Source organism: Nannobrachium achirus (assembly GCF_963921795.1).
Source record: "Nannobrachium achirus genome assembly, chromosome: 2".
NCBI lineage: Eukaryota > Metazoa > Chordata > Actinopteri > Myctophiformes > Myctophidae > Nannobrachium > Nannobrachium achirus.
This window is the reverse complement of record NC_137811.1, coordinates 56,038,666-56,066,554: the sequence shown is the minus strand read 5'-3', so window position 1 is coordinate 56,066,554 and position 27,889 is coordinate 56,038,666. Positions and strand designations below refer to the sequence as shown.

Sequence of the window (27,889 nt, the reverse complement as noted above, 5' to 3'; positions counted from 1 at the left end):
GAAAAAAAGGCAGAATGGTTGGGAAGGTCTGAGGCCATCTCTAAACTCTGACCTCTTCCTGGGAGAAACCTGTCTCTGGTTTGGGCTCACCCAGGTGGTCTTTAATGTCTAGTGAGCAGAATGGGCACTGGAGACCTGGTAGTACTTAAACTTCCAAATGCCTAATCTCTTAGTGTGTGATCAGCATACGCGCGCGCGTGCGTGCGTGTGTGCGAGTGTGTGCGCATGCGTGTCTTTTCGGCTAGGGAGAACAGGGCAATAAACACTTATCTGTACGGGACATTCCACTAAATCACAAGGCTGTTGTTCGTACTTCCTGCACTAAACAAGCCTAGCGATATAGCACACACAGCAGAGGGCACATCCTCATACTCTTGAGGGGTTCTGCTGTATTATGCTGAAGAGTGACAAAACGAATAGACCACCTTCCTGCAATACCAACAATGAGATGAGAGATTTCGCTCGGGAATTTGATCAAGTGACTGACCTGTTGCTGATACACTGATGTATTCTGCAGAAAGTCTCAAAGATGAAGAGGCGGGCGTTCTCAATGAAGTCCTCAAGGCAAGCAACCAGAAAGAAGTCATTCACAAGAACCTAGGAGAGAGAGAATAGGTTAACGTTACTGTAAATATTATACCAAGAGTTATTTCAGTCAGTGTATAGGCTAGCTGAAACTAAGGTTTCTGGAAGGTTAAGACAGTGAAATGAGGACAGACTACAGAGCTTTTTAGAGACTCGCTGAGGCAATCAAGATCGGGTCTTTCTGACTCAACGGTCCCTGAGAGCCATACTATAAGTGCAGCATTACAAGCTTCCTTCTTTTTCCTTTTTTGGGATTCAAGTCTGATTCAATTGTGGGAAAACTCAATTCACTGAAACCCAAGTCAAATTAAAACAGAACAGGGAAAACTAAATCACAGTTTTTGAGATACAGGCACAGTGAATGGGGTAGGGAAGTCCATTTTGGCCACATTTAAGTTACAGAGCGGTTTGCTTTGGCACAAGCCTAAAAGGAGAAAGCCCCATCTGTTAAAAAAAAAGTAATCCCAGGCCACTCAGGGTGCTCCAAATCAACCACATATCTTTGAATTCCACGGTCTCCACATGAAACAAGAATGCAAGAATGGAGCCAGCCACTGAACTGACAACAGTGGCTGTGACTTATCACCCTTCATCTCCTCCGGTGTTGCTGTGTCAATTCTACTGTGCAGGACCTCCAATTTACACACCATCATATTCTCAAGGGCGTCACGGTCACACTGAGACACATGAACACCTCCACTCTGCACACACCCACAGTAGGGACATAGGATCCTCTGCAGTTCATGTATCACCTGTGGCCAGCTACACAGATTAATATGGCTTAGCTTGGACTTTTGACGTTAGCCAAAAGGAGCAAAAAGGAGCAATCAGACGATTCATCTAGATGGTGAATGCTCATGACCCAGCTGTGCCCCAAGAGGTACCATTGAATGAAATGCTCACATTCCACAGTTGTTGCTGTGCTCCAACTATCCTTTGAGTACCACTTCAAATCACTGAACTCCATCTTCAAACACTTCTCCAAGAATTGCCAACTCTTTGTTTGCTTAAGCTTAGAAAGCTGCTATCTACCCAGAGTTCTGCTTGAATAAATCCCAACTACATGGCGCTATCAGGCAATGCACATTTCAGCTATGACAACGCTTATCTAAGGCTGATAAACTTTGAACAGCTAAGTGCTCTAATTACTGTCATCTGGGATTCAGACCACAAAGCTTAAACAAAGTCTGAAAGGGGCTTCAAGAGGCCTTTTATGGACAATCTGAACTATAGGTAGGCTATACTTTTCTTTCTTGGACATGCAAGAATCCAACATCTGACAGTGATTCCAGATGGGAACGGAGAGGGTGAAAAAAAACAACAACATGAACACCCTAAACAAGACAATTCAAACCAAGCTAACTTGGCTCCAACCATTGCAAAGTGTACTGTGAAGAAAACTAAACCCAAATCTGGCTATTATGGCAATCAGTGAATAGGTGGTTGTCACTAACAGCCTTTTTGTTCTCCTCAGTGACTCTAAATGTATAAATTACAAACATCCATTCCTATGGGGTATCCATTTACTTTTCAACCAGCACTACACATCCTTTTAAACCCTTGAGTGGCGTTCCTTTTCGTCAAATATGTGTCAGTGTCTGGGGAATAAAGAAAAAAACCTTACCATTATTGCTTTTCAAACACGATGTCATTTTGTGAAAATGGTTGCAGACCATCACTGGTAATGCATTGAAGCTGCATGCAGTCAAACCCTTAGCGTAACCACCCATCTTGCCACAACTACGTGCGGACAAAACAAGTTTTGACGAGGGCTTTTCAATGCACTGGGTAAGCTCTGATAATGACAGTTACCTGGCTATTCCCAGGCCGGTGCTAAAAGCACCTGGAATAACTTGGGTTGACCTGCATGGTAGCAGGGGAAGACGGAGTCTTTGTAAAAACATCCCTGTGGAGCGAGGTCAGGACCGACCCAGAGAGTTCTACAAAAGTGCGTGCAAGTGTTTAACAAGGTCGAAGATTGAGGTCGTGTGTCATTTCTGAGCTGAAATGGGATACACTTCTAATATTGTTGGAAGTACATGTCATCATTTGAAGATGGTCCCCGGAGGCAATTGCACAGGAAAAATCTCATTTTCTCAGAGGCTATGCTTGGAATTCTTTCTGTCCGAACGAGAATTTTGTAAGGATATTATGAAGTAAAAACGAATCCACCCAAATGAGTTTGGTTATAGGCTTCTTATTTGTTAAATGGTGACTTGGAAACCGGCAGACTCTTTGTATTAGCATAAAGATAGATTAGAACGAAATTGAACCTTCACTAAACCACTGACATGATTTATAAACATTTACTACAGTGAAAGAGCCATTTGATCAGGCCAGATGTTTTTCATTGTACACATTTATCGTCAAGAGGCAAAGATGAAAAAGGGGCCAAACAACCCCAAGTTTAGTCCTTTACTCTTCAGCAGTCCAAATTATCAAATCATTTGGGAAATCTAAATTACAGCCTGTATGCAAAGAATGAACTGGGGGATCAGGTTTCAGTGGAACATAGAACACAGAACCAATTAGCACACCTGCTGTGCCTCTAAATCTGATTGCTATCCAATGACTGGGTCTCCAGAACCCCCCCACACCACCACCACCAAAAGAAAAAGAAAAAAACACCAGAGGGCCTAAATTACCCATCTCCTGGGCATAGTCAATACATGAATGATTACCTCAGTTTTCCTCATGATTATAGTGTAGCTCAAACTGATAAAATGTTAAACATACATTTTATATATTTCATAAGAGGTTATATATTCCTAGCAGGTTAAAATAAGCTAAAATCAATGAGAACTTTTAAAGAATATAGGCTATAACATTTTGGTAAGCTGTAATATCAAAGAATCTATTTTTGGAGCTGTGTGAAGCACAGGCTCCCTATACGTGGCCGTGTGGGTCTGTCTGTGTGTGTATGTAGCCTAAACTTCGGCACGCCACTAGTCCCACAGTTTTGCCACCACACACTCGCGCCATATGTCAAATCGACCGGCTTACTCGGGAATCGTGGGCTATTACTTTTCTAAGAGAAAGGTTCTATAGTTTAATTGATATTAATTTATTAGTGAATTAATTTTCCCCATTGACTTATAATGGGAATTGCAAAAACTCACATTCAATTATTTGTCTCTCGCAAACCATAGGGGCTAGAGTTTCAAGACTTGGAGAGGAGGTTCATAATGATTTCAAGGATTAAATAAAAAATAATTGTGTCATTTGGCCGCATGGTGGCGCCATAACACCCCACTTTACGTTTTGGCCTGTAACTCTTGAACCGTAGGTCGGAAAATTAAAAATATTTTTTCCCTGGATTCCTTGGGTCATGACGCATCTCCCCATATAGGCCACGCCCATTTGCGCCATGATGGATTTTCCGCCATCTTGAATTTTCTCCAAAACACACTTTTTGCTCCTTTTCCTACATATTTTCTTCAAATGTCACAAAAATCGGTACACATGATCCACACACACACACACACACACACACACACACACACACACACACACACACACACACACAGCTCCACTTCACACGGGTGTGATTTTTTTGTTTTTTTTGTTTCCCTAAATTATCCAACGATTTTGTAACCCATTTTTCACCCAGTGCCAATTGCCTAAACTGTAATCCTGGGCGCTGCTCTCCCTCTGCCAACCTGGGGAGAGCCTTGAACTGAGCTCATGCTTCCTTCAATGCATGAGGAATGAGCATGCGCTTCTTATCACCTGACAGGCGGGAGTTTCCCCAGATATAGCGTGTGGAAGGAACACGTTATTCAACCGCCCGGCTTACCGGCAGTATAGTATAAACCAGGATTACTGCATGTTTTTTTGTGAGTTAATTAATTAGTTATTAGTGAGTCAATGTTTGGGGGGTCGCTTATCTACAGACGTCACACGCACGTCACTCAACACCTACTAAACGGATCCATTGATATGCATACAGGCTTGTTTCTTTGTTAAAACACCCTGTTGTGACACTAAAGCGTTTCGAGATGTGAACTTGGGGGGTTTTGGCATCAATGCATGTCCGTTTGCGTAAGAGGCGTGACCCCAGCTCAGAAAAGATATGGGGGGGCGGCGGGGGCGCGCGACCCCGGACTAATTCAACACTGTACCATAGACTGTAAAATATATGGACAAAGCGAAGCCATTGGTTTCTATGCAGCGCAAATGACGCATTTTGGGTCCTTGGCATGGGTGTCGCCATCATAGATTGAAAACGTGGACCACCCACAAGACAGCCAGCGAAAAACAAATCCAGTATGGCTGACACAGACGGACCGCAGTGCCATTAAATGTCCGAATAACGTTTTCGTTTTGCCACGGAGGTTTGTGCACCGAACGTTTGGACTCTGTCTGGAGTAGCCGCTGCAGCCGCCGCTAACCTGACCGAGCCTTCTAGGACTCTGTACCCCCCGCATTGAGGACTCTACTTTTGAAAGTGCCCGTGCAGTTCCGCTGGGTCTTTTAACACTTGGGGAGCCAAACTCGTTCAGTGACGAGTTATGGCCACTAGATGTCACCCTGCCACAGGAAGTTATATCGTCGAGGGACGAGTCAACAAATAGTTAACTTTTCGAGACCGCAGCTTCCCTTTGCATGCCCTGAATCCATTACGTCACCCAGCCAGGGCAGGAAGCCCCCTGTCTCTCCCCACACGGAAGGATTTTACATGGCTTTAGATTCTACTTTGAAACATAAGAACGGCTTTATCTGAGAATGAGGTAAAAACAGCCCCATGGAGGCAGAGAGCTGATTGTTTTCACGGCGACACTTTACCGCGAATTTACCGCGATTTTTTTACCGCGAGTTTCGCGAGCGTTTGTAAACAAATGGAGTACCTCCTCAATCTTCTCTGGACACGCACGTGCACACGCACGAAGCTTGCGGGGCTCATCAAAACATAACGTAAGTCAATGGTGGCACCAGCAACAGCTATAAATGTTATAAACCTTGGCCGCCCATGTGTTAATAATCCAGACTGAGTTGTCCACAATACTTTTCACTAAGAGAAATATGCATGTGTTTATTCATATTTATTAACAGGGATTTGTGATGTTTATAGGACTGAAGTTGCATTAATAGTTTTCACACCTCTTAACAAAAGCTGTCAACAATGTGACACCTATGTTAACACTGCGAAAATGTAGGAATGGATGCAATATGCATATGAATTGTCCATTGTGACATGCTAAGTACAGTAGACGTGAAGCTGGATTCATGAATGGATTCATGAACTAATTATTGAGCTGACATATGCAGTATCGTGGGTTAATTATTCCTACATATTAAAGAGGTTATTTCAATCAGCGATCGTTAACGTAAATGCGCTTGATTCATGTCATTTTTGTTTGATTTAGGTATTTACAGTATACATCATTCATGTAGCCTATTCCTCCTCTATCTTTGATTCAGTCAATTTCATTCTGGTTTATATTTTGGAAATAAAATGTGAGATCAACTCCTCCTTTTATGCCTATTTGTGTGCGTTCCTATGCGCGACATTTGTATGTGTGAATGTAAGTGCTAACTTAGTTTGATGTGCAGACTATTCTATTGACAATTATACTGTAGCCTCAGTGTTCTTTTCAAATGTGTTAATTAATACCATTAGCGAGGCTAAATGTTGAGTGTTTCTTTTGTTTCGTTTTATATTCTATTATATACGAGTGGTTACTTGGGGGAAATACATTATTACTTAATAGCCGTTCTAAACCTACAAAAAGCCAGATAATTGCCATAACATCACGTCGCCGAAGCCTGCTATGACCAACTTCAAATTCCAAAAGAGCTCCCGACCCAGATCTCCCATACTCCTGGCTCCAACAACAGGATACAAGATAGCAGGACATGCAACTCCATGTAAAAAGTGCTGTTTTCAGTTTCCAAAATGTTTAATGAAATATTTGATAAATGGTCTGAAGTAATGTAAAGTAAGCCTGTGGTAGGTAGACTAGGCATATATGACAAATTATCAAGAATGCCATATGAAAGTCTATCCAATGTTAAAGACGAGTTCATAAAATAATATAGGCTTCCCTTGGCTTAGAACATAGGCTATTTTGGCTGTGAGTGGCCAGTGATATTCTGTAGGCTGGTGTCGATGTGTTTATGTAGGCCTAGCTTAATGGCATGCCATACTTGCACAAATCATGACGAGAAAAAAATAAATAACGACGCATTGTTTTGGTGGCATATATAGGCTCTCATAAGTTGTTACACAATCGGGCAGTAGGTAGCCTTCATAATAAATAAATACCAAGTTGTGTATTTGTGGCTGATATGCCTATAAGAGTAAATACATTATAGGCGTATTAACAAAAATGATGTTTTAACATTTATATAATTATGAAGAATAGCCTATATGTGTGTTTATTTATGTCCTCTCTCATTTTAATAGCTCTGGATTAAGAGCGTCTGCTAAATGCCTATATTGTACATTGTAACCTGGGTTTGTATAATAGTTTTATATTGTAACAATGTTTATATGCCGTTGTACAAAGAAAACCGATCTACAAGCTAACAGTGCGTTGCATTACGACGAGTTAGCTTGTATATCTGCTCTGGGCTACTAGTTGTGGTGTGCAGGCTGGCCTAGGGATGGGTATCGTAAATTAGGGATGGTCCGATCAGGTTTTTTGGAACCGATCACCGAGCACCGATCACAAAAGTTTGATCTCCCGATACCGATCAATCACCGATCCGATCAAGTTATTATTTATATATTATTTATATTTTCTAAATGTTAATGTTTTAACTTTAATTAATTAATTCACTCATGAATTCATTTATATATTTGCCTTATAGTTATTTACCAGCATTACTATGTATTTATTATCATAGCAGTAACTAATTATTCCTTCAGCACTGTGGAAATCAATACCCCAAAATGGCCTCAAGTGGGTATACTGAACGGCTGGTTGATCGGATGCACCGATCGGATCGGATCGGTGAATTTACCTTTTGATCTAAACCACCGATTATCGCCGATCACGCTTTGATCGGCCCGATCCGATCCATTGCCGATTGATCGGTAACATCTCTAGTATCGTTCACCTTTGAATCGATACGATACCTTTTTCGATACCTGGGAATCAATACGATACCTTTTTCGATACCATTTTCGATACTTTTTATTTATTATTATAATTATTATTTGCGTTTTTCTATGGGCTATTTTACACACCACAATAGGTTATTAAGACAGTTATTCAGCCATTTTCATGTTAAGTAGGCCTAGTAGTAGAGTAATTGGCTATGTATAAGTATACTTATAGTGTTTGTCTACAATAGAATATACACATACTTTTTACAGCTAGGCTATAGAGGGTATGCACGTCCACTGGGACCCACCCCCCTAATCTAGACTGAGTGGCAAAACACTGAGCAGCATGGAGCATTGGAGTTTGGAAGTGCTCGTTGCAAATCACTCAACGGCCCTGCATACCACCTGTTTCTAATTTGCACATAATGCAGGAGGCAGCAGGATGTTGTGTTGTTGAAAACGAGTGCTTCCAAACTCTGACACTTGGAGAAATAAAAACCTGCACAGAATGTCTTGACAGAAAGTAGCTCATAACATGCCTATGGTGGATTTTTATGAAACAAAAACTTTGCAGATAGAAAGAGGATAATTCAAGTTTTCAGTACAGCCGCAATGTTGGTGAGTTAACTTTGTTCAATACAATCAGATAGGACTTTTCTGTTTGGATATATGGGCTGTCAATGGCAGAAATTATTTTTTTGCCACTCAGTAGGCGTTCCCACATAACTTCCAGCAACAGTGATGTCACGCGCATACCCTCTATTGATAGGGTCTACGATGATGATGATCACACAGTGTGGCGGAGCGGAGAGTATAGACATTGGATAATCATCATAATAATAAACATTATAGGCTATGGTCGGCTATTTTCACAGTAACGAGTGTAGCCTACTAAAGCAGTCATTAAACTTTCAGTAGCCCAACTGTTACAGATGCGACCGGCCAGGGGTGTGTTCAAGAGTATCGAAACAAGGTATTGTTTGTTTTTGCGTGAACCGATACTCGATAGTATCGAAGTCATGCGATCGATACCATTAAACGTATCGATGACGATACCCAACCCTAGGCTGGCCGCATATCAGTTTCATCAGAAGTCGGTCACGCCCCCCGCAACTTTATCATCAATTTTAACATAAATGGTACCATATTTTCACAAAAGTCATATCATGGTGATTGAAAGGCAATTTTTAACTAGCGATAGGAACCATAAAGTATTTATGAAAATGTTAATTAAAACACATTAAATGCCCCAGATGGCGCCAGAGTCATCCCCTCTAGCTGCCCAAATTTCCTCCATCCACCTCCATTGTATAATACAGGCCCCTGCGTCAGTGCAAGCGTGATGACATCACTTGGTCACATGACCGTAGTCAGGATGTTGTTGTCTTCCACCCTGTATGGGCTAGTGTAGCCTATAGCTATTGTTTGCCGATCATAATTTGGTCATTTTGCCAGCCATGCCCACAGTTTTAGCCATAAAAAATACATCAGAGATAAAGGGCTTTAAAGTTTGAGAAATGCATTGGATTATATGGAGAAAAACGGCGGCGCGATGCTCTCAGCGTCTAATGGAAACAAGTCGCTGTAATTGGGCAATATCCACGGGTTTCCCCGACCTTACGGTAAGATTTAATATTGTTACTGTAAATACAGTAAACGCGTCGTGGGCCTCCAGCGACATCAAAGAGTTTGACGCGTTGACACCATGTGGGCATTTAGAGAGTTAGAAAACGAAAGGGGAAAATGAATGGTGTCCAATGGAGAACAATTCTTTTTGCGACCAGCCGGGGGGGAAAACAGCGCAACTAGCGGCCAATCATAGGAAGATTTAGTTCCGTATTGGAGTCATTTTAAATCGGCAGAACTATGCCCCTGCACTGTACCTATCCCAGGGGACACGGGAAGAACATGCAAACTCCACACAGAAAGGCCCTGTCGCCACACCAAGGGTATGGGCACTGATGACGTGGAGGAGAGAACACACCCACAGCATCCCCGGTGGGAATCGAACCCGAGACCTTCTAGTTGTGAGGCGACTGCGCAGAAAAAAAAAAAAAAAAAAAGACTGAAAGGGTATTTGATTAGGTTTGATTAGGTTTTTATTTTCATATCTTTCAATCGCAGCTACTGATCGCAAATAAGTGATCCAATCACAAGGGGGGGTGGCGGAAATAAGAGTGGTGGGGGGAGTAACAGTACATCCCAGCACGCCACTGAAATGAAAAGAAAAACATAAAAACATTTCCTCTGGCCTAGTTGGGCCGGTCTCATGGTGGTCAGATTCGATCACAACCGCCAGAGTGCGGCATGATGCAATCACATTCAATTTACTTCTGTGTTACGCAAAGCTGACGTTCCTCAATTCATAAAATCACAAAAACATGCCTTTACAGTGGTGGGTGTAAAACTTACACCAACAAATGTTTTTTTATTTTCTTCCCTTCTGCATTTCGTATCGTCCTTGTCTAAAATCTTTAAAAGATGTAAACACGTTATGCTATCAAATGCTACCATGGGCCATTTGTTTAGCTGTGGTTTGAAAATAAGTTATGTAAGCTTTTGAACAAGTTTACTGTTGGTACTGTCAAGATGGTAGCGACCCCTATAGGCCACTGGTTCCCAAGCACTGGGTCGGGACCCATTTGTGGGTCACGGACCCATAGTCGAATGTGGCGCGAAGCCGGCTATTTTCACTAGTTTGGGTCCTGGGCAAACATCTCATTTCTCTAGTTGGGTGTTGAGCTAAAAGGTTTGGGAACCACTGCTATAGGCTATGTTACTCCTTGTACTGAGTACACCCAGTTCATGTGCCTATGACTTTGTATAGGTATAGTACATTATTTTAAGGCTTTAAAGCTATACTATGTAACTTTTTAAATAAAACAAATCTTAAAATTGTCCTAACTATTAAATCGCTAAAGTTTTAGAAGTTAGAACACCCACTCAACCCAATTTCAGCCCCAAAAGCCTTTTATTTATATGTTTTCTACTGAGCCGTGTGGCCGTGACTGGGACTGCATTTCCCGGCAAAATGACGTCATCTGCATCATTCCGTATACGCAATCACAGCGCGGATCATAAACTACCGGCCAATCACAGCGCGGTGGTTCGCGGCGGCTTCAGGTGAAAACGGCCAAAAAAAGCAGACGCGACCGCGTTTTTTGTAAAATACCTGCAATACCGCTACTGACCAGTAGTTGAGCAACTTCCAGAGTATAGCTTTAAAACGCTATTTTTTGTTATACAGTAGTCTCTGTCCTCATCCATTTTGCTCCTTATACCAAACCACACCAAAATGCTAATAGTTTGGCTTGGGATAGTGAAGGTATCTATCTATCTATCTATCATTAGTCCTGATCGGAATTGTCCGCCTACCAATCATAGACTGGTGGCGAGAACACCAACTAAGAAACCTTCAACTAATGCCTTGGAAACCGATTATGTCCAATTATGTCATTCATGCGTTTATCGTGCGCTTGCCCAGGCCTTACATAAATATAACGATTGCATTCACCACGGCTACGTAACTCGCACGGCCGGCCCTGGCCCGCTCTTCGCCTGCGGCGCTCGGGCGCGAAGAGCAGGACCAAGGTCCGCTGCAATGTCGTGGACAATAACTGTGACATATAACCATTGTATTGCTAAAAAATAAGGAGGCTACTCTGTTTCCTTAACGGGACGGCAGAAGATCACTACGGTAGGAGACCCGGGCAGTACATTTGCGTTTGCCTTATCAGCGTTTGCCTTATCGGCGTTTGACTTAGCGGGATTTCCCCGTTTATGTTATGACTACATGCACACTCTGAGCGTGATTAGCCTCTTGGCTTGGATCAAGCTTGATTCCCTCATTCTCAAAGGACAAGGAGAGGGTATATTTACTGTTTGTAGGAAGCCTCTGCCAGTGAGCTCTCCTGCTAGACACAGGTGTGCTGCCTTGAGCCACTCAAGAGCATTGGAGCTCTCAATATTGGATCACAACTTGCTTATTTATGAGGGTTTCACTCATACCTTGGACAAGCCCATTTTATTGCATTTTTATAAAACGGAATGAGAGAAATCGTTTTCACACCAGTGTGAAGAAAAAAATCTATTGTAATTATTAGTAGCAGAATTATTTTCTATTATGCATTCACTGAAAGGCTAATGGAAATCCTGCAACCTATTAGATTATGAGATATCTTATGGGCTAAAAAGTAGTACTCTACTCGAATGACAGCTGATGAGTTTCAAGTTATATCATTACAAGTGTATGCTTCATGCTCGGTATTCTTTGTGTGGGCAGATTGTTCTAGCCGAGCCAGAAACTCTAGACAATGCCACCTACAGAGTGTCCTTAGCTGGGCATCACAGAGTAAGTTACACCTCTTCAGGGAACAGAGTGTAGAACATCTCACACTGCCACTTAGCTAAACTGTGGTCTGACGTCAAATGCTCTCAAATTGCCAGAAGTTGTGTGACTTTACTGTCAGTCATGAACCTCAAGGGCCATCCACACCAAACACCATAACTATGAAGATATTGTTTTAGAAATCATTGTAACTAAAGTGGATGGCACAGTCCACACCACAGCTTTAATGACAGTGGGGAATGATATAGTTTTAGTTTTATGTTAGCTTGTTGTGGACAGCCCTCAAGTATTGCTGGTAAGTGACCGATGCACTGTGTATACAACAATGACAACACTCATGCTGACAGGTGCCGTTGAGACCTGATTTTGTGAATTTGTTGTGTCTTCTGGTCTTATCTGCACTTATTTGAGAATGGTCCAAGAATGACTTGTTATCAAAACACTATGTCCACAGCACTGTGGATTTCAGCACTGTTGTGTAGCGAACATACAGAGGGCTTTTTACAGTGTGCTACTCATACTCCATTCTTAGCTCAAGCACTACAGTTGGAATTGTTATGGCATAATCCATTGAGCCATTACAAACCAAAATGGAAATAAATGCTTTAAATGGATCCTCTGTGACAGACCTCCCTCTTAAAATGAGTGTCTGCACGCCTCTGCATAGACCTTTGCTTATAAAGCTTTTACTGTTAACTACTAGCCTGATGGACAATTACAGGCCATAGTAAAATCTGACCGAAACCGTGAGTCATAGGGTTTCCAAGAGAACCTCTGTATCACCCCGGTATGATATAAGTCTGCCCTGGACCCACACAGACCATCATCAAATACAACATTTGTTTGGAAAAACGCTATAGTCTAATGCTAATGGTGTTTACTACACAGTTACATCTGAAAGTTCAGCAGGCTGACCTGCAAAATGAGGAATTCCGCATCTGATTGATCACCTCAGAGGCACAATAAACCAGGATCAGTGTGAAACACTTTCTCCTACCCCCCTACAAAACCACAAAAGTGATGATAGCCAGCCGATGAGATGAGTTAATGACTGGTGGTGGTGTAAGTGCTTACTTACCGACTCACACTCCCTTAGCTTCTTCTGAGCACTGTCAAAGTCAAAGTTCACGTACAGGCACTCCACAAACTCTGTAATTGGGTCTTTGTAGGTGTAAGACTCCTGAGAACAAAACAAGATGAGAAATGTATGAGGTATGCATGCGTGTTGTTTAGGGTTGGGTACCAAAATTAGATTCCAAGTTGGAACTGAATCCAAAACGTATCCAGAAAAAAACTCTGTGCAGAGTATCCTGAAAAAATGATCAAATTCCGGTTCTGCTCATCGGTTCCTACATGTACTAATAATAACCTTTCATTATTGCAAACAAAAGTTACATAATTTAGTTGCAAGGACATACATCACTTAGTATGGCTCCATCTCAGGTCTCAGATACTACTAGGATAAGCAGTTTTGAATTATTAACAGTAATAAATACTGTAATTTCAGTTAATGAGAAGAAATTATATTTTCCATATCTAATATTTTAGAACCAAAATGAGCAAAACTCTTTCACACCTACAGATTTACATTGGCAATGTAGAATCAATACTCCTACACATGATAAATTATGATAATGATAAACTTTTAATTGGAATAAAACTATTTTGGTCCGTAGTCCTTCAGATTCGTTAAGAACTGGAATCGATAAGCATAATCGGAATCAATAACCTAAAGATATCCATGCCCAGTGTCAGCTGGAGTCAGAAAACACCAATATCATAAAACAATATAAAAAGTTTGTCTAGGTTGACTAACAAGAAACGACGACTATCATGAAATCAAAATGACAACTGCAGAATGAACACCACACTTTACAAGAACTTGAGTAAAAACACACACTAAAACTCCCATAAGCAGTTCCAAGCCGTGCTTGAGGATGAGTCCCAAAAAGACTAGGGGCCTTAACACGGAGCACCAAGCACATGTTTTAGTGATTACCCAGAACCCACCGAGACGGCACTTATTTGGATTTCAGAGCCATTGATGTCTGAAGAAGCTACTGTCATTGGTGGGGAAAGCATCGGGTACACTACAATCAGACAGTGCACTGCCATTCATCAAACCTAATGGGTTCAAGACCTCTCCAACTTGGGCTTAAACTCACTCTGCTCTTTAAAAGGAAGTACCATAAAAGCTATTGACCATATTCACACAGTGGCCATTTTGCTATTCATACTGTACTCCTAAGCATGCTTCCAGAGTATGACGTAAAAGCAAAATGGCCACTGTGTCGATGTGGTATACTGGGTATACACGGTCAGTTACTCACCCAGTAATGCCTGCCTGAACGGATTCCCAGGCCAATAACGAATGAAGTCTTAACTGCCTGAACTTTTAATATAACATAGGGGTGTTAAGGGAGAGTTTTACCTGCTGTATGACCTTCACCAGATCTTTCAGAACCTGCCGCCGCTTGCGGACATCCTTGTTTGTGATGACTGCTGTGGTGAGGTAACGCAAGATGTGGGGGCACATGGTCTGGATGGCGTTGAGGTATCTGGAGCAAGAACATTAAAGGTCAACATCACTCACCAAACCAGCGTTAAGGAGGAATGTGATCTTTAGAGGGACGCACAATGGGACATTTTGGCTGCTTTCGAGGCTCGTGGCATTTAGAAGGGAGAAGTAGCCTTTTCTAGCTAAACAGATAAGAGTCCTACCGGGGCACTCTGTGTGGGGATGCGGGTCCCGGCTTTAAGCCTTCTCTTTCATTAGTGTCCTGTGCAGGGGAGGGAGGGAGAGCTCACCCTGGGTAGTAGATACAGATCACTGAGCAGCAGGGACCTGCCCAGTAGCTGAAACCCTATCCATCAAGGCCTTGTGTTTCAACCACAGGTCAACTGGCTGAGGGCTGAGCACGAGAGAGTAGGCCTTGTTAAGAGGCTGATTCTAACCCCAGACAACATTTGGACTCTTGAGACTACATTTCTGTAAAAACAACATGTAGGGGTAGGGGCTACGCATGTACAACGCCTGCCTTGTCAAGATGTGCGAGCAATCGGCATTCGTTATATCGGGACCACTCCTTATCCTTATCCATGCATCTATCTTTGAACTTCGCCCTCCACTCAACCCCTACTGACCAAATTAAATCCGAGCAGAGGAAGTGGAGTTTTCCCCCTACCACAGAGAGTGGGCCCCGTTCAGCTCTCCAATAGATTTGGCCAGTGGGACAGAGGGGGAGACAGAAAGAGAGGGAGAGCATCAAGCTACAGTTTAATTAGCTGAAACAATTAAAGGGACAAGTGGCCTGTGGCTGTGGCAGTTATGATGTTGTGTCTAAGAACAGCAGGCTGTGCAGGCCAGGCGATCGTCAGCCTGGTACAGAGAAGCCCTCTCCTCTCCCTTTGTAGTTGCTCGACTCCGTGGCCGACCGCAACACTCCGTGCTGTTTTCCTGATTAGCTTACACCTACTCCCTCTCCAGGGGGGCTCCAATAGCGAGCAATCCTGCATGAGTCACTGTGCCATATCTGGAACTAGTAAGGGGATTGGGGAAAGAAAAGAGCGGTAACATTCACCCGACCCCACTTATGGGACTTAATCATTTTGGAGTTTGGGGTAACGACACTGCTGTACTGGCAGCTGAAGATGCTTCAGCGGCACACAGCCAAGGAATCAAGGAGAGTTCAAATTTCCCCTGTTCAAAACATTTTTAACTCAACGAGGGACAGGGCTATACAGGGGGGGGGGGGGGGGGGTTTGAGAAAGCGGGCCAGAGACAGGGAAACAAGTTCCAATTTCATGGCCCATCTGGAGAAGACAATGATGTAGAACGAGTGATACAGACAATCAAGTGAGTGCTTGGATTGCATTACCGCAGTATTATTTGTTCAGTTTGCACCTGCATCACAGTTGTTGTTGGGCATCGTTCCCTTATATGAATGCCCTTGAACTCTGTGCGGGCTGCCATTAGTACACAAACAACACTTTGGCCAACATCTGCTGACTCCAGAGGTAAGGGAGGTCAAATGTGGAACTGAAGGCCAGCCACTGGTCACCGAATTCAGCCAAAGGAAGTAATGGTCAAGCGATGGGGGACAAATGCCAAGCCAAGCCTCACTGGGGAAACATGAGGTTTCTCGACTGTGAGACTGCAAAGCACACAAAACGACCTCCGTTTGTGCACACAGATGGCTGGAGGAGAGCTTTTTCATGACTAATTATTGGGCAGCCATCCTTAATCATCCACAATAAAATTAAAAACTGAGCAAAATTCAAAAAGCCAGACAGCCCAATGTGCTGTGTTGTGGTGGCCTGTCATTCTGTCTGTGGAGTGCAATCATCTGTTCAATTACACAAACCTACAATCAGAGCAGGGGGAGGGGGGGGGGGGGGTGAAAAACATCAAAATAGGTGGTGTGTAAATTTTAACACACTGTATCAAGTTTCCGCTCTGCTGTACACATGGCATTCTTCTCAACTTGGAGAGTAAACAGACCACACAAAAACACACTGACTGTAACCACTTTAAACATACCAGTAGGGTTCATGAAGAAGCCCACCCCCCAAAACAACGTTATAATAGAAAATGGTTTTCTCAAAATTGAGTTACTCTAATAAAATGTGTCCAACTTTTCCTCCAGATCTCACAGAATAGAGGGGAAAGTCTGCCAGCCAGGCTGCTCTATGCCCATTTGGGTCCACCTTCCAGGGCCAAAACCCCCCAAGAGCCAAGGTTCAGCTAACGTGCAGCTCTTTGTTTTCCGTTTCTCTTGTGGGTATTTGTCCTTTGCTGGGGCTGGGAAAGTCCAATGGGCCTGCTGATGTTCAGGAGTACCTCTTGGATGACACACGTGTACACACAGTAAGAGTGTACAAATGGTACCGTAAGGTTGTACATGTATAATCATGAATCTGGTGGGAGTTTGAATTTCTGGGCAAATGGTATATGTCCCTTAGGAGTAAAACTGGGAACGGTACTTTATGAAATATGCATGTGTAGACTTATGCTTACTGAGGCTGATACAGGAAGAGTTCAATGATATTGTCTCTGCCTTTGGGATGGTTGAAGAAGACAAATAGTGACCAATGAATGAGCCATGTCCTCTGCTGGAGTGACTGGAGAGGGGAGCTAACAGACTGAAATGGAGAAAAGCAGAAGGAAAGGAAGGAGACAGCCAGATAGAGTTTAGGAGTTCTGATAAAAGGAATATCAAATATATCTTACAAACTGTCTGGGGTCCTTACAAAAACCTGAGTAGATTTTAAATTAACCCCAAACATGTTTGGAAGTGAAATATCTTAAGTGTCTAAATACAATACACGTTTTCCCAATTAGATTTTAAGATATCTTGTGTACACTGGCCTTAACGTGGGTCTATAGGAAAGGCCATGGGATCTCTCAAATGGTTAGCTTTCATCTTCCCCGGGGAGCATGAATACAATTTGCAAGTTTCATGGCAATCTGCTCATTAGATTTTGAGAAAAAAGTGAAAATGTTGGCCTACAGGTGGAGCTAGAGGAAAGGTCAAAATCAGTAGGGTTCTTCCTCTGGGAAGCATGAAGTGACACGCAAATTCCCTGGCAACCCATCCTGCATTTCTCCAATCTTTATTAGGACCAGAGAGTTGGATGGAGGGACGAAATTCATATATTTTTAGACCACCACCAGTCGGGCTGAAAATCTAACACATCCACTGCCATTCGAAATCCAACATTTCACCGTCAAGGACGTCAAACAGCCTTTTCAGTGATTTGCTGAAAACACGCTCTCCCACATCCGTGAGTGATGCCAGGACTACAAATCCCAGAATACAACCGGATGACGTCATCCCAAAGATTTCCGGTCCGCCCGGCTCCATGATATCAGATTTTGAAAAATCGATTTATCTCGGATTCTTTTCCTAGATTGTGTTTTTTGGTGAAAACAAGCTTGTTTCTATGGACCCTAACTAAAAGAACGGATCGTGGATACAATTTTTATTTTTCAGGGTGAAAGAAAACATGACACTCTGCCTGGCCATGTGCTTCTTGTTTACATCCTGGCCACATATGGTGCGTTCTAGTTGCTGGCGAAAATAAGGTAAAATCACTGAAAAAAATGTGGCATTGGCGGATGAATCAAATAATGAATACCTGGCAGTCCATGTGTTAAGAAGTCAGATCAGTGCTTGTGCTTAGGCGGAATGTGGTGAGAAAAAACGTGAAAAAAAAAAAAAAAAAAAAAAAAACACAGCACCGCTGTACATAAAAGTAAAGCGGTCAATATGAGAGTCTATGTAAGGCAATCTAAATGTGCTATCAAATTCTGAGAGGTGGGGCATTTACGTTGTTATCGATAGTCTCTCTCAGGCGGGTGAGGTCTTCCATGGCAGCCTCCCAGTTCTGCATCAGGATCTCAGAGGCCAGCTTGCCCCACAGAGAGCTCAGGGCATTCCTGTCCGTGGCCGGGACCTGGGGAGAGAGATGGACGGCAGGGCACACTTGTTAAAACCTAGAATAGACAGCAGAACACATGAAACAACTTTTTTCCACATTACTTGGCAGACTGAACCCTGATCAGGGGTGTCGCACCAAATTCTGGGCCCCCCTGGGTACAAGGATTCACTGCGGGCTCCCCCATGAATGTTCTTCATAGGGGGAGGGGTTTTTACCCATTTAGACTGGGAACGCATTATTACGTATTATTTTGTGCTTTAACTATTGAAAAAGCAGATATACCAGCTCACAGCGCGGCACCGTGTGAGCTTGTAGATCTGCTATTTGTGAAAAATCGTGAAAATTTGTGCAAGTCTTTGAATATTTCAAATCCTTTTTTGAAAACCTATGTTTATAAGTTAGTGGTGCTCAAACCTTTTCGTGTTGAAGGATCCTCAAAATGATATGTATTTGGCAAAGGACCCCCATCTCAAAATATGTAGTTCCAGGGAGTGCAGGGACCCCCCAGAAGCAAAATTTGAGTTACAAATGTTAGCTTAAAAAAATACATATATTCAAAGATTTGCTCACATTTTCACGACTTTTCAAAAATAGCAGATCTACAAGCTCGCAGCGCGGCACCGAGTGCCACGCTGTGAGCTTGTATATCTGCTATTCTTCAATAGCTAAAGTATAAAATAATTAAGGCCCCCTCCACCTTGGGCCCTAGTAACTCAGTCCCACTTTTCCCCCCTTGCGACGCCCCTGAACCCTGATTAAAAGTTTCTTCGAATGGGCTGACTGAGAGTGTTCAATAACATCTGCATCCTTGGACAGTGAGAGCAGGCTGTTGCCACCACTTGCTTGGCTTCAGTGGCACTGCTGTTTGGTGCAGTCACTTTTCTTATTTATACTGGATAAATGAATTAAATTATGTCATCCTGGGGGAATGGGGCTTGACAGAAAAAGAGAAATGGATCATGAAAGACTGTTTAGCTTTTTATAAAACCTAATTTGCTGCACTTTGAGATACAACAACCACTGCATTGCAGATGACTATACTGAACGATCCTTTCAGATTACCACAGTAAATGGAGCCATATTTGAAGCATGTGTGTAACTGCATTCTGTACAATTGGACAGTGCTAAAACATTAGGATGGTGCCTTGTTTACATAAAGGAAGCACATTCTAAACATCTTAAAAAATTTGCAAATGGGAAAAGGCCTTATAATGAACCTTTTTATTCCACAGGCAATTTGTCCTTTTTCAATTGGATTAAAAAAGATGGAAACTATCATTTAACCCAACTCGAGCCAGGTCAAGCTGCTCTTTTGGTCACGAACACTTTTCAGCAAGCTCCAGGGTTCAAATGTTATTGAGACAGGGTCATGAGGCCAAGGGTCGGGCTGTCTGTGACATTGTAATACCACACTAGTGCTGGGGTCAGATACCCGGTAATCAGTATAAAAGAGCTGTAGACTGGGCTGCACTTAGACCTGTATCACCATGTTGGCCAGCCACGCCTCTAAATGAAACATTTGGTTTCTTCTACCCACCAATACCTGAAAAAAAAAAAGTCTGAGACTGTTTCATCAACTGCAATTAAGTGAAAAATGAGCCACGCTACCAATCTGGAAGAACAACAATCAAGCTGAAGGGTATGGATGGGGAGGGCAGGCACACCTAGCATCTCGGGGGGAGGGGGGGTGGCATCCCCTGTTCCTTTGACTTTGCACTGACCTCAGGACAAATCCCTTGTGAAAACACTGTGGCCTCTCTGAGGGCTCTATAATGAAGTGTACCACCGCTGGTGCTGCTGCTGCTACTACTACTACCGGTTTGGGAAACACATGTCTGGGGGCTTTGATCAACAAGGTTAGAAGGGGAGAGGGAGGTAAGAGACAGCAGGCAGTGAGAGGGGGCAAGTGAGAAAGAGAAAGAGAGACAGACTCAGAATGATTCACGGAGAGAGAGAGAGAGAGAGAGAGAGAGAGAGAGAGAGAGAGAGAGAGAGAGTCAGAGCAGGGGATATAGTCAGGGAAAATTAGCAGAATACCTGTCAAATCTGGGAATAAATTCCTTACCAAACAATTTCTTCACCAATGTGTTCGTAAAGGTGTCTAGTAACATATCTAACAAAGATTGAAATTCAACATCCCTAGCAAAATGTTTGACAGCTAGGGTAATGCTGGGTCTCATTCACTTACTATACAGTGTACTATAAGGGAAAAAAATCACTCCCAAAATATGCTTTAAGTGGGATGTGAGGGGTCTAACTAGGTGTTTTTAATTATTCTGAATCCATTGCAAGCATTTGTTTTGCACGAAAAACATTCCTTGGGCCAAAAATGGACCCCATACACCTTGTGAAAAGTGATGACTCATCACTAAACCATCGTTTTTTTGCGTCTGATTTTGGCCCAATGAATGTATTTTGTGCAAAACAAATGCTTGCAATGGATTCAGAATAATTAAAAACACCTAGTTAGACCCCTCACATGCTACTTAAAGCATATTTTTAGGAGTGATTTTTTCCCTTATAGTACAGTGTATAGTAAGTGAATGAGACCCAGAATTACCCTAGCTGTCAAATATTTTGCTAGGGATGTTGAATTTCAATCTTTGTTAGATATGTTACTAGACACCTTTACGAACACATTGGTGAAGACATTGTTAGGTAAGGAATTTATTCCCAGGGTTTTATTAAAATTCCCTGACTAATAGACAGAGAGAGGGGAAGGCTATTCAGTACGGCCTGTTCGTTTTTTTTAAATGTCTCTGTGAAATGACGATCTGCGCTTTCTGTAAGCAATATCTTACACAACTTACAATTTACAATTATAATTTAGGCATTTAGCAGACGCTCTTAAAGGAGAATTCTGGGTGTAAATCGCTTTCTCACCTTTTTTTGTTGTTATTTTGCCCTGGAGTTAAACATGCATGTTAGTTCAACAGTGTGTTTATTAACAGCAGATAATTACACATTTAATTTTTATTTTTGGAGCGATGGAATAAGCGGATTTACATAAGCCCCATTGCTCCCGTTTTGAGCTGTGGTCGGGTCGGCCAAAATGGACAATATTGCATCTTCTGAAAAAACACACCTTTTTGGCGACAAAATAAGAACAAAATAGGTGAGAAAGCGTGTAGCACGTAATTCTCCTTTAATCCAGAGCGATTTACAGTAAGCAGGCAATACATCAAATGCATAGAAATGACAATCTAGGGTCATAGGGAAACCAAGAACAAGTCAAAACAGTCTAAACGATAAATAAATAATCTGTATATTGAAACTACTATAGGATGCCTTATCGGCTTGATAAGAGTAAGACAGAAAACTGAAACATTCACCTGTTATGTAAATACATTTCATGACGGGGAGGAAATCCATAGCTGGCTGCCAATCAATTAATTAAAAGTCGCCCCTACTCACTAACCAGACTGATAACCATAGCCTATTTATTTGTATGTTTTGCCTAATAAGGTATAATACAAATGAGAAAACCTCCAATTGGAGCAAAAATTATAATTTAAACCAGCCCAAGAAACCTTCAAACAAATAAAATGGTGATTGTAATATCTCCAATCATTACCTTCTGTGGAATCACGTTACAAAGTCTCAAGACAAACTTTTGTTATTATGATAACATAATTACGTTGAAATATGAACTGACCCTAACAATCTTGGCATGGATATTCTCCCTCAGAATGGTTGTAGGCTACCGTTTCTGATTATAATAAAAGGCTTAAAACAAACAAAAATAATCGGGGTAATCAAACTCAGGTTGAAAAATGCCCCTGAACCTCGGCGTGGCAATCATTCTATAGTGGACGTCGGGCTACACCCTCAGGCTCATGGGAAACTCTGGCCAACAGTAGCCCATGATAACACCAAACACCAGACGTAGTGACATGAGTCAAGCAGGAAGTCAGGGCGGGTGTCTGGTGTGCGGCCAGAGAAACCTAGACGCAAACCACACACCCCCTTTCCCCGTCGGACAGCCAGTGGAGTGGACTGTGAGACATGACAGATCCACAAGTAGAGGAAACACCAAAAAAAGATCAGGTTTCCGTTGGAATCCCAGTAATTGGGGAAAGAAGAGTATTAGAGTATACTTTTTTTTTCTCTCCTCAGACTAGCGTAATGTAGACTCAGATATGTGAATGAGCTACAGTTATAAGACAGGATGGCAGGTAGGAGGGGAAAAATTAACAGGGAAAAATCACTGACAAGAATTCCAGTGGCTGTACAATCCAGCACAGGAGAACACCCAGGGATGTACTTGTCCAGTCCATCCAGTCAGTAAAGACTGAGGTCTTTGATCATGGAATACACCTTAAGACTGTTCTGGCTAACATTTTAAATACAGAAGTCATAATAAAGATGATTATTGTAGCCGTGGGAGAAGAAATTGGCAGCACTGCCAATAGAAAAGGTCAGCGTTTCATCTCCTCGAGTGTTTTGTTTTGTTTGTTTTTTTCTCCCTCTCTTGGAAGTTCCTGACTGCTACGTTTGGCTGACCTCCAGGTCATTATGGCAGCTTTCTACACACACTGCCCGGCATTCACTGGTGGCCACGCAAGAAAAGTTTCAATACCTGGGTTTTTCCAGCAGTTACCTTAAGTTTCCATTGGTTTGTGAAATGGGCACATTTTCACTGACTGACCAGCAACAATAAATTTACTGTGCTGCGGATCTGTCGGGACACTCAATCTTTATTCTCAACATCCAATCCCTGCATTAAGCGATGATATGAATAACTTGCTCTTTTCGTGCTAGGCCACACTGTAACAGGACCTGAGGCCTGGATTTTGCAAGGCTGGCTTCCTTCATTTAATTGACTGGGTTTCCCACGTTAAATGACTTATGGAGCCTCACCTCCCTTAACCCATTTAGGCCTAGAATTATTGAATGCTTTAACCAGTGAAAAATAGCAGATATACAAGCTCACAGCGCGGCACCGAGTGCCGCGCTGCGAGCTTGTAGATCTGCTATTTTTGAAAAAGTCGTGAAAATGTGTGCAAATCTTTGAATATATGTATTTTCAAAGCGAACGTTTGTAACTCAAATTTTGCTTCTGGGTGGTCCCTGGAACTAGATATTTTGAGATGGCGGTCCGTGGCCAAATAAATATCATTTTGGGGGTCCTTCACATGAAAAAGTGTGAGAACCACTGACATAGTAATCTCTCAAGAACAGACTAACTGAGCTCCATTTAAGTGAAAAGGACCTTTTCTTTGACGATGGCTGGCCAGATTGCTGACATAGAAACATAGGTTTTTCAAAAAATCTTAGAAGGATTCAAAAGACACTTATAGAGTCGGGTCAAAAATCTAATTTTCACGATTTTTCAAAAAATAGCAGATCTACAAGCTCGCAGCGCGGCACTCGGTGCCGCGCTGTGAGCTTGTATATCTGCTATTTTTCAATAGTTAAAGCATAAAATAATGATACACAAAATGTGTACCCGTTCCAAATGGGTTTTAAGGGGGAGGAAGATGGGGGGCCTATGTGGATGGGAGGTCCACAAAACACAGAAAAGAGATGAGGGGAGAGCAGTATAAAGACTGCCACTGATGAAATCCATTTCTACCCCCCACCCCCAACTTACACTCTCCTTCTAAAAAGCCTCTTGCATTGTCAACCGTAAGCAACAGATATCTAGTTACAGAGCCTGTTCTGGAACTTAAAATGAGGGGTCTAACGATTTGAGGGGCAAACGAAAAGTGAGTGGTGGAAAGAAAGAAAAAGCATTGCTGGACTAAGAACAACATACCTCAATTAGAGCAATTTTGGTTTATTTAGACAGAATTGCAGAGCCATAAACAACTGTTGTTGGGATGTGGGGGCACAGCCGTTGCATGATTCCTTTCTTTTTTAATTTTTAGTTTCTTTGTTTTTCATTTCTAACTCATCATCTCGAATGAGTCTTCTTTCTGTAGAGGCGAGTAACATCAGTGAGACAGGCCATCAAATGAAGTACCCAACTGCTTTGGGTTAAGAGGCTTGTTTATAGTGGAGAGGGCTCATCATGGTTCAGAGTCCCTGCCAAGCTTTTCAGTAGAGGACACTCCAGCACCATCAGTGTGCATGACTCGCCAGAGTCACTGACATCCACTAGACAAGAGGCAACACAGTCGAGTATCAAATGCCAATTAGAATCGGAACAAAAGATGGATGGTCTTGATATATATATATTTTTCTCCACTCTAATGAATGGACAAAATGTTGATTTGATTCTTGCCCATTCTTTCAGGATTGGCTTTGGCGCAAGTCCTTACTTCACCACAAAACTCAGTGCAGAACCAAGGACAAACAAAAACAATAAGACAAGTGAGTGACACTTGGAAACGACTGGCTGTGTAGCCTGGTTATTGCCGGTCATTACAGGACATACATGCTGTAGGAATGAACTTATTAACACTGGCTACTATATAGCCCCGTTTTCACTGAGTCAAACTTCTGGAAGTTTTTTCCAAAATGACGGCAATTTTGAAATTCACGCCATGTGAAAACGGCCACTTATTTTGTCTTCCGTGAGTTTTGGTGTCCCAAACGTGACGGGAAAATACCTAGTAATTTTTGCCTAAAGTCCCGGCAGAATAGAAATATCCCCACAGTGAAAACGGCATACCGTGATTTTTACTTTTTTCGGACAAGCAGGTGCACGCAAGGAGCCAATATTAACAATTAAAGCATTGTAATTGGGATTGAAAGCTTCAGAATCCATATTGCATTCGAATGTTATGTAAGCCAGCCAAACACAGAAGACAGACTCGAGAAATGCAAGCTTAATGCTAGATCAATGCATGGTTCAAAATTATTCTATAGCCTATTTGTAATTAAGCTGTGTGGGTTTTGATACAAGTCCGCTCTGGAGACAGGAGCGCGATGCGCTCGTAATGTGATAAAAGCTGGGATCTTTACCAACTTTTTTTACGGTGCTATAGCCTATTTTTTGTCTGAGTGAGACACAATGCGCTCATTTGGCCTATGCTGTGATGAAAGTTGGAAGCTACCAACTCAAAGAGCGTAACTTGTTAAATCCATTGGTGAGAGAGAAAAGGAGAGACGAACAGACGTGACTCGCTGCTGCTTTAGCAAGCGATCAAGCGTCCAGACGCAGACGGTGTGGTAAGCACTGGTTGCCATGTTTGCTAATTATAAGCGACTATGGTCTTGATTTCCGTAAAGTTGCTTGTATGTATTGATCGTTTCTGGCTGCTTTTTATTTGTTGTGATCTTTTAGATCGGTAATTGTCAAGTAGCTGATGTGGCGATGCTTATAGTTTTAAATTGCTTTTGTGGCCTAGATAATATCACTTTTTGGGGCTTATTTTCGTACACCTGGTTGCTTATTTCTCTCGCAAAGTCTGGCAACACGGATTTTCATTCCGTGACGGTTTAGTAGTGAAAACGATGTATTTTATGGCGATGCCAGCATTTTTGCTCATGTGAAAACACCCAAAAAACAAAACTCCCGGCAAGTTGAAAATGATTATGCTAATTATTTTGCAGGAAAAATTCCGGAACTGTAGTGAAAACATGCCTTATGACACCACAGCAGCAGCTAAACCCTGCTTACAGAAGGAATATAAAATATCCATAAACCCCTTGTATTTCATTCCAAGGTGACTACAATGTGCATCTTTAACCACATAAAGACTATCGCCCCTATTCACATGTCACATGTAGATATGCTACTTTTGGCAAAGAGATTTGGTGTAGAGGGAAATACTTGCAGACCTAGTATAGAGCCCTGGTAGGCCGCAGTCAACTAAGTATTAGGGTTTCAGTGGTTAACAGACAAAGAGAGACACAAGAAAACCAAACCAAACCAGGGCCCACCAGTCCCCAAGAAACTAACAAAGGCATCTGTAACATTGTGGTGGCAACTTCTGCGAAGCAAAGAGGTCACAGGCTGACCATTCCCAAGACTTAGGGCTAGCTAATGTTACAAGTTACAACACTCCATTGTGACCCAAACTCCCCTCTCCCCTCACTCAGTTTGCAACCAAGGCCCCTAAAGGGCTTTGCAGCCCTCTAAGGAGGTACAGCTCCCTCAGAGTCCTGCTGCACCTCGCCTGTTCACTGTGTAGTTCATCTTTCACTCAATTCTGAGGGCAGTGGGATAGAAGCCACTAACACCAGAGCCCAGGCAATGAGTCCTTTGTTTATAGAGGAAATAAGAAGTACGCATGTGTAACGAAGATACTGCCAGTACTCTCTGTGAACTGTAATTATCTTCCCCCGCAAAACCTACTTTGGTATTATCTGATTTCCAAAATATTTCAACTGTTGGAAATTATTTAATCTAGCTCTGTGCATACCTCTGACTTTGTCACCCTTTTGTTATTATGTTCACATTGGTTCACACGTAGAGTGTAACGTGGGTGGGAAAATAAATTAAATAGCCTTCAATCAGTACATTTAAAATCATTCCCCCCTTGCAAAATAGCCACACATTTTCTCAAGCCGGTGTGATAAAACATAATAGGCCACACGTAGCCCTCTGGAGGTTCACAGGAGGCTTCTTTGCAAATGGGCCAATAATCGTTTATCGTGATTAAAAACCAGTCACAATAATCACAGAGATTTTAATCTATCGTGAAATTGTCATCTGTCATACACTGGTTTGAATTAGCTTTTATTGAGCTGCAAATTCAGTACCGCTTAAACCCTCTATACTTGATGATAAGACAGACCTGCAAAGAGCGCATTTGGTACGACCTTATTCACTCTCGATTCTCCAAAAATAGCAGATCTACAAGTTCACAATGCATTGCAACGCAGTGCATTGTGAGCTTGTAGATCAGCTATTTTTGGCAAACGTTCCCCCCAGATTAGGGATGCTGGGCGTTATGGGATGCTTTAGTGGTTAACTAAAGTGTCATTTTAAGTTGTAAGCATAATTTTGATTATCGTGGTAATATCGTTAATCGCAATTATTTTTGCCCCTGTAATCATGACATGTAATTTTCGTATCGTCCCATCCCTAACTGAAACACACACAAAAAGCCCAGGAATCATGACTTGGAGCTATCTGGCTGCAATGTTCAAATCAATAAGCTCTCGTCTGAGGCCCGCACAGCAAGAGGACTAAAGACAGATTATGAAGTCTGCTGCTGAACACTTGGCCCAGTAAAAGATCCTACTCAAGTCCTTGAACAGCAGCCTTCCCCTAATACAGACGACGTGCAGGGAATTGAAGAGGGAATGACGTAAGCTTTTCACATTCAATTACCGATAAGTGTTCTTTTCCTCCTCTGCGCAAGCGCTGGCCTTTAGAGAAATTAAAGTAATCTGGCAAACACAATAAAAAAAGTGGTGTGCCATTTCAATATTTCATCGTAGGGCTGGCTGGGGCCAGTAGCTCAGAGAGAACCGTGCAATATAGCACAGCTACATTGTTAAATGAATGTAAAAGGCAAGTAGACATCTTGAAAAGGTCTGTAAAGAAAAATAAGTGCGTGATAACATTT

General features: G+C 42.3%; 1 protein-coding gene across 2 annotated transcripts in view; it reads right to left on the bottom strand.

Annotated features, from left to right (window-relative positions):
* Positions 1-27,889, bottom strand: part of eif3ea (eukaryotic translation initiation factor 3, subunit E, a) — a 51,658-nt gene that overhangs the window by 7,326 nt on the left and 16,443 nt on the right. The window contains exons 6-10 of one of the 2 annotated variants that reach the window (XM_080748022.1): positions 18,315-18,440; positions 17,002-17,126; positions 14,416-14,542; positions 13,063-13,164; positions 488-597 (exon numbers count right to left, since the gene is read on the bottom strand). In XM_080748022.1, the coding sequence (XP_080604148.1) occupies positions 488-597; positions 13,063-13,164; positions 14,416-14,542; positions 17,002-17,126; positions 18,315-18,440 (590 nt within the window). The remainder of the gene's footprint in view (positions 1-487; positions 598-13,062; positions 13,165-14,415; positions 14,543-17,001; positions 17,127-18,314; positions 18,441-27,889) is intronic. The other variant, XM_080748023.1, reaches the window with a different exon arrangement.